Source organism: Tetrao urogallus (genome assembly GCF_951394365.1).
Source record: "Tetrao urogallus genome assembly, chromosome: 8".
Classification (NCBI taxonomy): Eukaryota; Metazoa; Chordata; class Aves; order Galliformes; family Phasianidae; genus Tetrao; species Tetrao urogallus.
Window position 1 is genome coordinate 18,326,770 of NC_136821.1, and position 12,427 is coordinate 18,339,196.

Below are 12,427 nucleotides of genomic sequence, written 5' to 3' on the forward strand. Positions count from 1 at the left end.
TGACATTTCTGAAGGTCTTCAGCACTATTAAAATACACCACAATTACTGAATTTCCTATTTGCTGCTAAATTCTCTGTGTATACATACAATGTTCCTCCTTCTCATCACTTCCATCTCCACAGTCATCCTCCTGGTTGCACAGCTCATGACTATATATACAGCGATTGTTTTCACATCGGAAACGGAATGGAGATTCACAAGCAATATCCACTGAAAAGAAGAGATCAAGTCAGTCACACAGACAACTTCATGCCACTGAGTCACAAGCTATCCTGCTCAGTTTTAACCTGTAACACTGAAACATTTCCTATATTTTAAAATGCAATCTGGCGCATTCAAAAGAACATTTTCTCTACATTTTGGTGATCATGTCAGGGCACTACATATTTTTTTTGTCAGAAGACAGCATGTGATCTTTGGCAAAAAGGATATCCTATGACTACATGTAACACTGAGGTTGCTAGATTTGTTTAAGGAAGCTGACAGAAAACTCACCACGCTAATTAAGAGGTCATCTATATTTAGAAAGATGTTTTGACTCTTACAGTTTTGAAGGCTCACCTTTGAGAATATACATTCCCTGAATTATAACTTCAAAGGCAAACTTATGCCTTTATTTTAACTATCTCACTTGAAAATATAAAGCACCATCCTTACTCTCTGATGTACTCCTCCAATTGTAATTATATGTTTTATTCTACATTTTTACATTTGATATCACTTTTCTCTCTTACAGCAAAGGTGAAGTTCTTCATCAGAGTCATCTCCACAGTCATTATCACCATCGCATTTCCAGTATGGCTGGATACAGACATGGTTTTTACATTCAAACATCATGGGTGGACAGTATGTACCATTAGGATACCGTGTTGCTGAAAAATATAAAATTATGCTGTAATACAAACATTAGGGTGTTTCTTCACTGCAGATCAATAAATAGAAGGAATCAATAGATAGAAGCTATCCACTCCTTTGAGCATTATAAAATCCCATTCCATTACAAAACCTTGTTAGAATGCAGGTCAACTGGAAACAGTGGACCTTGCAGTATAAGTGGGATAGTCAAGAATTTTAATTCAATCACGTATACCTTCTGCTGAACCTGGTAGGCATACTGATTTCCTAGCATTACAACTGTCCTTACAATTAACGTAAGAGAAGATAATCTACTAATTTATTAAAAAGCTGATTCAGAACATTATTCTCCTCAACTTCTACTGACACCACCTGCTGCTGCAGAATTCAGTACCTCTAAGGAGTAACCTCATGTAAAAAGACAGTAAAGTGCATCTCTTTCTGGAATTAAGCTCAATGATCACCAATTGCGAAACTTGAAACTCACGACAAGTTATTTCATCAGAGAAATCAAGGCAGTCCGCATTTCCATCACATCTGAAGCGCTCTGCAACACAGTGCCCACTATTACACTGGAAATAACCTGGGTGGCAGGTCCTCAGCTCTGAAAAGATTCAGAAGTAACTGTTGAAATCTCTCTTTATTCAAACCCTATTAAGTGTTCAGCTTTAGAGAACATCATCCTACAGAAGAGTGCAACATCCCAGACCACTAAAACTGTGATAACTGCAACTTCTGGTAAAACAACTAAAGTGACATGGTCAATGTTACTCCACTAAAGATGCTTCCAATAAAATATCATTTTGCAGAAAACTTACTAATTTAGAAATAAAGTGTGAACATGTAAGAGGCAGCATCCAGGCAATACACACCACAATCGCGTTCATCTGAATTGTCTTCACAGTCATCATCGTGATCACAGACCCAGCGGGAAGGAATGCAGCGCAGATTGTCACAACGGTATTCACTTTCTGTGCATTCACGGGGACCTTCATTTAAAACAGAAGTACAAACTTATAAATTTTCCCAGTTGTTGATTTAAATACCCACACCTGCCTTACTAAACCAAAAAAAAGCAATACTAGCTTGTGATGTAATATAAACTAAAACTGAATAATACTTTAACAGCTCTTCTCCATACTCTTTGCACTTTATTCCTCATTGCATGGAAAAAAAAAATTATCACAAACTTAGACAGGAGTAATGTGTATTTTAAATTAGGAAAAAGTAATCAAGGTTAACTCCTTACAAAACTATATGCTCCTACATTTGCACACAGGGCAGAATTCAAATTTCATTTCCTAGCAGACAATGTGAATTTATCTTACAGTGATTACTAGATTTACTAGTTTCTTTTATTGGTCAAAAATGCCTCAAGGCGTCATCGTGATTGTTCAGCAAAGAAAATAAAAGACTCTGAAGTAAATCCACTGAGTGATTGCAACTGAGATCTGTCAGCCACATTTTCATAAGAAGCAAAGGGCTAGTTAAGTCAAAAGCTAGACTATGTTGTTATAGCCAAAAAAGAACTCACTGCAGTTGTGCTCATCAGACTGATCTCCACAGTCATTATCTCCATCACACTTCCAGCGCAGTGGGATACACCGATGATTGTCACAACGGAAATCTCCAGAAGGACTGCAAGTCATCTCCTCTGCAGCATAAGATGTTTGCCAACAAAACATGAGACCAGCACATATTAGTATAATCTTTGGATGAGATGAAAAGCACCAAAGATAATGGAAGTAGATAAAGGCAGTTGTGTAAAAAATTGGGCCAAATGACAAGAGTGATTAAGAAACAGCTGAAGTAACAATATAGAAGTGAGACAGAGAAACAAAAAAATAAATGCTATATAATGCTATCAAAGGAAAAGAATGACTGCTCCTTACAGTGCCACTATCCAGTATGAGGGATTCTAATAAATCTGGCCCTCTATCCTGCTTTTAAAGGAGCACCTCTATCCATGAAAGAGTAACTTAATACATTAACAGCTACTAAAATGTATGGATTGTATTAATCTGCTAATAAAGAGCCCAAAGAAAAGCATTTCTGAATGAAGGAGCATGTTTTGTGGTGACATGCTTTTTTACAATTAATTCTACAAGCAGAGAATAACAATTGCAAAGTCTTCATAGAATGCTATAATTCTGATTCTTTTCTGGTCTTGATATAGAGAACTGATTTCCTAATAAATTTTGTGTGAAAGCTTATGAGAGGTTTCAACATAAATGTAAGAGTCTGGGAAAGTATCATTATACTTCCCATGCTAATGGTTTCTGGAGTACAGTAGTTACATAAATGTAGAACACACTGACAGTTTTAACAGTCTATACTAGCTGAGCTCAAGTAAAAATATTTCCTCTTTCATTTGATGACATGTAAATCAAAATAATATAATCCTGGTCTTCAGAGCTCGTAAATACATGAGCTGCACAATGAATCACTAAATACAGAAGTTTTCCTCAAGACATGTAACTACCAGTGCAATTAGATGATATTAGTAAAAAAAAAAAAAAACCAAACAGATTCATTATCACTGAAAAGATTTTCAGAAACTCAAATTGAAGAAATCTTTTTGGCACAAATTATGTTGAATGTATCTTCTTTTCCAGACATACCACAGCCTTGTTCATCACTGTTGTCTCTGCAGTCATCATTCCCATTGCACACTGCCCACAGCGGTACACACCGGTAGCTGGTTCTACAGCTGAATTGTGTGTGGTTGTCGCAACGATAAGCAGGGCCCACTGCAACACAAGTAGTAGATGTTAGCCAGAAAACTGATCTTGCTATTCTGCCTTATACAATTGGCATTTAGTCAATACTTTCTACTACTGGACTTGTCATGACTTATTTTGTCTCTCCATAAAAAGCATGGCATATATCACACTCCAAAGTGGAGCAAGGTAGAAACTGGTGAACTGGCATTCGCTGTCTCTATACAGGCAATAGATCATGTAGGTACATAATGGTTTGTAAAAAAGGTTTTTAAGGACCAAGCAAATGACACTGCCAGCGTGAAGGAGGTCAGTGTGAGATACTGTCGGTTCTTGGTAAGCAAGTCAGCATAATTAAGCATCCTCATTTGCAAGAATGATAAATCAGTGAATTATCACATAGAATCTATGCTTTCTAGTACTCTTCTTCTATGTCAGCAACTACCTTGAAGGAAATATTTATTTCCAATTAATTTTCAACCTCAGAAAAATTAAGTAATGCAGCCTGCTCTGCTTTAGGTGCATCATAATGTAGACAGCTTACTACAGCTAAATGCTTACTGCATTCATGGAATGGTTCATCAGAGTTATCGCCACAATCATCATCCACATCACACTTCCAGGACTCTGGGATGCAGCGGCCATTGTCACATTTAAATTGGCCTGGGGGACAGGTCCTGCTTGCACAGTGAGTAATATCTTCATCCGAGTTGTCACCACAGTCATCCTCTCTATCACACTGCCAGGCTTCTGGGATACATCGTTTATTGGCACATTGCCACTGATGAGTTTCACACTGATGATTAGCTGAAACAAAACAAATTGGCTATTATGATACTGAAACTTACTTAGAGAAATAATCTGCTGCAGCAGTGTTACCTCAATTGGGCATTTATTACGTCTACACTTGTTTGTTTCATCTTTAAGTCAACAAACATCTAAAATACCAGAATCTACTCGCCCAGTTCAGGTACAGATTTCTGATGCTACAGCGTAAACTTCCCACAAGCTCACTAAGTCCCTAAGTTTTTCTAGGAATGAGACAGCACTATCTTCTCCTAAAAACAGAAGGGACTAGACCCAGTATTCAAATATTATGGAGGCAGGGGCTCCCAGCCACTAAGCAGAGAAGAAGTGATATTGTGCCTCCAGCCATGCTACCAACTTAGATTCATTTTGTCTGATTTGCTTAGTTCCTCTAAGCTATGAAGGAATGGGCTAGGAAACAGAAGATCATGCTAATGACATCTCCATAATCTGTATGTAAATGTATACCCTCTATTGCCAGGTCAAGGCATGGAACACAAACGTCAGCAATACTGGCGAACTGGGGGATATTTCAAGATCTATGAAAACAAAAGTCAACACTAGCCTCGTACAAAACTTCCTGAATTTTTATATCTCACTGAACACTACCATACTGCTATTTCATATATACTGAAAAACTCTTCAAAAGGAAGCAATACATCATGATTTCCGCATATTTTCCAAACTGAAAGATTCTATTTCCACGCACAAGATGATGAATAGAAGGAACTATACAGATCCAAACTGACTTTAAAGCATACCCAGTACATAAGAAACAGTGACATGCTATGAAGCTGCCAAATTTACACTTTACACTTAAATAATCGTCTGTGCCACATTTAAGAGTTTAGCTATTTGAAACTCATGTAAAACTGTAATTTCATATAATTCTATCGTTGTTAGAAAGACTTTGCTAACGAATGGTAATGAAACTATCAATTACACAAGCACACTGTTGTTCTCCTTTATATTACTATGCTCAGAACTGCCAGAAATAAATTATTTACAAGCAGAAGACAACTGATGCACTTTATAATTTAGATGTAAGTATGTGCAAAAAGGTTTCTAAGGCAACAATATTTCTCCACAAGCATAATTAGGATCTATTGCCAAAATGCTACAATCCAAAGCAGTCTCCCACATGTGCTGGGTTTTGAGCAACACAGAGAAAGAAATAATTTTGTCTTGTCGTGCAAAGCTCAATATGAGAAAAATGAGTACACCCATGGACAGATTAGGAAGGCTTAGATTCATAATATAGATCATGGATTTACACTAGATAAAACAGAATGGATCCTACTTCCAGTGCAAATCTGAGTCAAAGGCATAAGACATTTTTACATTTTGTGTACTTTTACTCTCTCGTTCTTTTCTGTACTGAAATAAATCATCCTTGTGGGTGCTAGACTAGCCAGTTAGGACCTGTATCTCTCTACCTACCATTTTCACCCATAAGAAGGGGATAATGATAACAATATATTTTGTTTGCATGGTTTGTACTGGCAAAACTCACTTAGAATTATTACTGATAACGTACCACAAAGTACAGGATCTTCATCTGATCTGTCATGGCAATCTGACTGAGTATTACATAAGAAATGTGGGCTTGTGCAGTTCCCATCGTTACACTGGAATTGACCAACAGGGCAATATCGGTGTGGACAGGTAGGGGGCTCATCAGAGCCATCTCGACAGTCCCTCTGTCCATCACATTTCCACCAGATAGGAATGCACCTACAAAGAGAGAACAATGTTTTGTTGAGGAAGTGTCTCTACAGATAAAACAAACAGAAAAACATCCTTTCACAGCACAGAACACTGTCTTGTCTCAGTCTGTTTCTTAAAACTGCCAAGACACCTTGAATTTCATCTCTTCTGCTTCATATGTCAAGTGCTAACGAGTGATGCCAAAAGACTCTCTAGAAACAAATGATACTGGCTGATCTCTAAAAGGTGTTCATAATAAATTAATAAGGACTGAATTTTAATGTGTGCTTATGGTAACCATCTCTCAGCTTTTGAAATCAATCTTCATTTAGATTTTTTATCAGGTAACATTTTAATAATTCACTTGTTCAGCACAAGAATTTTATAAGAGATCATCATTGTAACACTGCTTCAAAACGTCACCCTACAAACACAACAGTCTCAAAATCTCCAGAGTGATACAGTGTCAGCACAGCAGCTCTTAGGCTACATTCCTCACCTCCCACTGCAGCTATCTCAGAGAAAGGGGTATGAAACACATCCTCACACCTTTTAAAAGCTTTTTTTTGTTGTTGTTGTTTGCTTTCCTAGGACACTCCCAGACAGCATGTACTTGGAAGAAAGAGATGTGTTACAAAAGATGTGCAAATAAGAAAAGTTCCAGGCATTACACAGCAATGCTGTGTAGTGGGGAAAAAAGTTAAAAAAAAAAAAAAAAAAAAAAAAAAAAAAAAAAAAAAAAAAAAAAAAAACCCACAACATTTAAACTAGGAGTCCATATATACTTTTCCAAAACAAAGCCTGTCTGGTCCTGGCTTTGTCTTTCCTAGGACACCACAGAATAATAGAGGAATTACTGCTTTAATGCCCTTTTCAAAAGACTAAACTGTGGAATGTATCCTTAAAAGGTATCAGAAAAAAGAATGTGAACAGCACCTACCTCTCCGTGTCCGCACAGAGGAACTGGGTGCTGGAGCACGTTGGAAGGCAGTGTGCTGTACTGCCAAACTGTACAATCATGAAGTTATCGGGACATTCACAGGAATAACCCTGACCACCAGCTTTTATCAGACACAGATGGGAACAACCACCATTGTTGGTGCCACAAGGATTATTAACTGGTAAAAAAAAAAAGAAAAATAAATATTACCACAAATTGCAAATCCCAGGACATAATGGGCTCAATCTTCAATAGATTCCTCTCATGCTGTATTGAAAACTTACATGTAGTAGGTCTAAAAACAAAACCTAGATTATCAGGCACTCAGAGAGATAAACACATATGATTTCACACGCAAGAAACGTATACTACTGGTCTTGAATTTTAAGAAACTAATTTAAAATAACACATTTCCAATCTGATTCTATTTCAGCAGTTAATCAAGGACCATTTGTATGTGTAAAGCAGAGAAGTACATTTACTCTGTGCATTTCATTTCCCCGAGTGAATGAGAAAACGGAGTCCACTCAGGATTTTTTACATTAGTTTCCAGATAACAGCTGGCACTCTAAATTCAAATATAATTCTGTTTTCTCACCAAAAGGTTGTCTGTATGGATGGTAAACATGGATGTCAAATGGCCTATGCGTGGTGTTCACAAGAACAGTCCTGTCTGATCCATCATATTTATTTCCCTTTTCAACAGTTCTTGTGTTCCAATCAGTCCAATATATTGTGTCTTCAAAAATGGTTATTGCAAATGGGTGAGGCAATGTCCCGTCATATACGGTGTGACGATGATGTCCATCTAGGTCAGAGTACCTAGATAAAGGAAAATGTGCAAAACATTCAGATAAATGCTATACAATCTTTTCATCTTTATATGTTAATGTTAGATCTTTATTGGACCAGGACATATAACACTGGAATTGCAGCTTCTTTAGTCCTATGATAGAGCACTGTCCTCAGTAAATAAATTTTAAGATATGCAGAGAAGTAAAACAGGTTGTTCTAGGTAAAGAAGTGTAATAGGGGAACATCCACTGATGCATGAAGTCTTCCCATAGAAGTATGTCACCTAGTCCAAAGACATTTTGCACACTTAATGTTTTACAGTAAGTTATTTCTGCCACATGAGAGACGGGCTTGCCTGATTCATCCACACTGCTAATAATTGAATACTTAACACAATAGGTCTCCCAAATCTTTAAATTTCATACACATAAATTTCATAAATTTCAATGACTTGATGATTTAGAGCCTCCTCTGATAAGGTGCCTTTAATAAATTTAATATTTTTGTTGTGATCTTACCATATAGGGTTAAATCATGAAATACAAGAGAAATTAAGAAAAATGGAGATATTAATATATTTTTAAAATAGGATATTCTTCATACTTCAGCATAGAAATGGCTGCCAGAAGAATGAAATGTAAAGAAAAAAAATGGATGAAAGCATAACCCTAAGCACATATATAAACATGAATATAAAGGATTTGTTTTGAAGTGATTCAATGCCTTCACAAGAACCAGAGTGTTACTTGTGGATTTTAACAGATCTTTAAGAGGTAATTTTCCAATTTTCCACTAATACATTTTTTATCAATTGACAAGAAGAAGCTATGTGCCAACAGGAAATTTCATACTGTATCTATGGACACCTCCGTAAAAGCTGAGGATAACATTACACATAAGTTTTCAGACATCCTCTAATGATTTGTGTATTGTTTTATTAGCACATAACTAGTTTAGACACCGCAGCTGAACTCATGCATATAGACAGAAGGGCATCACAAGTAGTTATTTTACATTCAATTCTGCCTTGACTCAGGCAAGGTACAGATATTGGTAACTTGCATATTTTAAGCATAGATTATGACTTTTTTAACCTGAGTTTTTCAATAGTTTTGGAACATTTCTAGCAGGACCTGGAATGCAAATATATGAACTATCACTGCGAGGCTACTGTGTCATTCATTTCACCTACTGCTCCAGACTTCCTGACTGTAATTTCCTATAGCATCAATAGATAGAAGCATTGTGCTTACAGCATTTACAAAGGCTACCACTGAAATCCAGTATGAGCAAATTATTTAATTGTTTTATTCTTCTCTGTGTACGTACTCAATGTAATTTAGATGGGCATCTGCCCAGTAGAGCTTGTCGTTGGTGTAATCTATGGTGAGTCCATTGGGCCACTCTAACTTTGTAGAGATAATCACCGTCTTGTCCTTGCCATCCATGCCTGCTCGTCCAATATAGGCTCGATCTGCCCAGTCCGTCCAGTAAACCTGTCTGTTCAAATAAACACAACTAATTAGGTTGATAGTAAAAATATGCTGAAGTAAATACAAGAAGCCAGATCTGAAAGACAGCATTTCTTGCAAAAACATTAAACCAGATACCGAGGAAGATAAGTAAAAGGTTAATGCATTTACTTGTTACATTAATCACTACAGCAAACAAGTAGATGCATGCAAGCACAATCATCTTCAAAGAATGCAATCAGTACCACATTGTATATCAAGCTGCACAGGCACCTGTTAACCTTTTCAGCCTTGCAAACAACATTTCCTTGTCCACATGCAACCAAATTCCACTTTCAATATCAGGCTGCCCTGCATATAAAGCTACGAAAAGCAAGCTTCTGTTTTTCAAAGCTCCAGCTAAGATTAATGTCACACAAATCAAAGAGCACACAGCCAAAATTTATTTCATATTTTCAGAGACAGTGCAAAAATATTTAAAAGGAAAAGGACTTTTGAAATGTCATACCCATATTTTGGATGAACAACAATTGCTCTGGGATGCTGAAAGCAGTAAGTGTTGTTGATATCCACACATCGATCCACCAGTTTTTTCTGGAATCTTCCATCAAGTTCAGAGACATAGAGGCAATCTTTGTAGGCATCCACCCAGTACAATTTTCTGAAATGTTTTAGAGTTAATTTACTTTCTTCATTTTACTTCATGTTGAATTTCACTTTTTTTTTTTTTCCTTCTAGAAGCAATGTCCACAATAAAGGAAGAGTATACATAGTGTACTAACATCTCTTCTATATCATGCTCCAGTTTGTCTTTTTTACTCCTCTGTACTTGTGTCCACAATCATGGGTATCAAATTCAAACTTGCAGTTCCCCAGTTGAGTAATAATATTCCATTTACCTATAAATTACTAAGCAATCTTTTCTTTCTCTCCTTTCCTACCACAACAGCCAAAGAGAAACAGAAAAACACACAGGCAGTATAATGGACTGTGACTGGAGCTGTAAAGTGTTCGCCTTTTCCAGGCTGCCACATCTGCTCTAATCAAACAAATTAAAGAGTTGGCTCTCCTTCAAAAATTGCTAGCTATTACGGTTTGAAAGCCTAATTTAAATCTCACTTCCAATTTTTTTTTTCTTTTACATTGCCTAGGAATTATCTGTATCTGTAATCAAAGATAACATGCATTGATTTTTGAAAGCCTGCAACAAAATAAAGCATTTAATTTGATTAATTAGAAATAAGGTAGGCTACTTTGAAATTGCCTGCAGTGTTTTTTCAGCTCCAGTGTGCACAGACTCACTCCAGAAACAGCCTGAAGTGTCTACCTATATCACTCTGATCACCACTGTGGTACTCCCATGAGGTAGGAGAAATGAGAAGATAATCTTCCCCAGCCTGGAGCTCATATCTCCCAATCCCCACCCTGTACTGAAACTTGCAGACCAACTTATCCACCACTGTACGATCTTTTAGCCCTTCTGAGGCACCTAAACAAAAGCTGACTAAAAGCATATCTAATGGTAGCTGAATTAATTCAGCAACTATTATTAAAGGAGCAATAGGATCACTTTGGCTAAAATTAGTCTTTTCCTTCCACACCTCTTTATCAACCACAAAGCATTTGGAGCAACTGGTAAAATAACTATAATTAGTTTCAGAGACAAAGCAGTGAAAAAACTGATTTGTGAATACGTCAATAAAATCACGCTCTCGTAAGTCCCAATTGTGACCTTCTGAATCACTCTCATTATTCTGAAGAGCACTGAACTTTTCACACTTAGAGCAATGCAGGCAAAAAAAAAAAAAAAAAAAAGGAAGAAAAATTGATGAAGGGGCACCAAACAACAGCAGTTTCCGTGGAAATAAATCAAGCTACTTTATGATACATGGTAGGCAATTAAAAAATTACCACAATGCAAAGTGCTTTCCAATTTTGTCCTCATAATGCCCGCGTTTAGCGAATGATGTCAACCTATGGTTTGAGTGTCAGAAAATGATGTATTTTTCAAGAGCAGAAAAACATGCTCTTCATTAATGTTTATTATTACTTCTTCACTGGAATTTAGTAATCTCTTATAGCATATTGTTATGCAAAGACCGAAGCTTCAGTCCTGACCTTTCTTCCTTTGCTAGCACCTGCAAATAATAGCACCTACTAGCCTAAGCTCAGAATCTCTACCCCCAGGAACATATAATTTCCCAGCTGCCTGCTCAGCTCATCTGTTCATTGATCATTTCCTAACATGCTTCTCACGTGAGCCATATGCACTACGTTATTGATGAGAGATTAACTCTGATGTAACCTTGGTAGAATAGACAGGAGACCAATTAAACAAATGCACTATGCAAGGTATTATAAGCCCATAAATTTTCCAGAGCAGCTGTGTAATACTGCATCCGCAATCCAAATTGATTTAATGCTCTTCAGAGGTTTTTGTACAAAGTAGAACAATCTTAATGCAAACTCCCTCCAATTTCCTTAGTAGCTCAGAAAGGCAGAAAATGTGTTTTCTTACCTGCCAACCCAGTCAACAGCGATACCTTCCCCATTCGGCACATCGTCACTTATCACAGCCTCCTTATTTGTTCCATTTAGGAACATTCGTTCAATGACCTTCCTCCCCACATCAATCCAGTACAACCTTTTTTCCACCCTGTCAAAGTCCAGTGCCACCACATTTCTCAGTCCTTGCAAAATGAGAGAGTAAGACTGGCCATCTGCTGTGAGATTTCTCAGATAGTAACGGTTGCTAAAAATAAGGTATGGGGAGATATTACTATTGTGTCGGCAACTTTTTCCATCAGGCTCCCGGATATAGCCTGGGGCACACTTACAGATGTAGGAGCCAGCTGTGTTCTCACAAATCTGGCTACATACTGATGGAGTTTCATTGCACTCATCAATATCATCACAAGTTCGTTTATCTGACATAAGTTTGTATCCAGAATGACAAGAACAGTAGAAACTTGTTTGGGTGTCCGTGCAGTCATGATCACATCCACTGATTGAAGGGTCACTGCATTCATTTATTCCTAGCGAAGGAAAGAAACCTCTACTCAAGCAATTGACTTACAGAGAAAACAGTGCAGCGATTTTCCAACATACTCTTCTTTCTATCTCTCTCTCC

General features: G+C 37.1%; 1 protein-coding gene across 1 annotated transcript in view; it reads right to left on the reverse strand.

Moving 5' to 3' along the window:
- Window positions 1–12,427, reverse strand: part of LRP2 (LDL receptor related protein 2) — a gene marked incomplete at both ends in the record, with an annotated part of 108,012 nt that overhangs the window by 18,630 nt on the left and 76,955 nt on the right. The window contains 13 exon segments of the mRNA XM_079538982.1: window positions 85–211; window positions 736–873; window positions 1,344–1,460; window positions 1,729–1,845; window positions 2,391–2,510; window positions 3,478–3,606; window positions 4,138–4,383; window positions 5,921–6,117; window positions 7,031–7,208; window positions 7,629–7,852; window positions 9,155–9,325; window positions 9,806–9,958; window positions 11,816–12,332. Of these exon segments, the coding sequence (XP_079395108.1) occupies window positions 85–211; window positions 736–873; window positions 1,344–1,460; window positions 1,729–1,845; window positions 2,391–2,510; window positions 3,478–3,606; window positions 4,138–4,383; window positions 5,921–6,117; window positions 7,031–7,208; window positions 7,629–7,852; window positions 9,155–9,325; window positions 9,806–9,958; window positions 11,816–12,332 (2,434 nt within the window).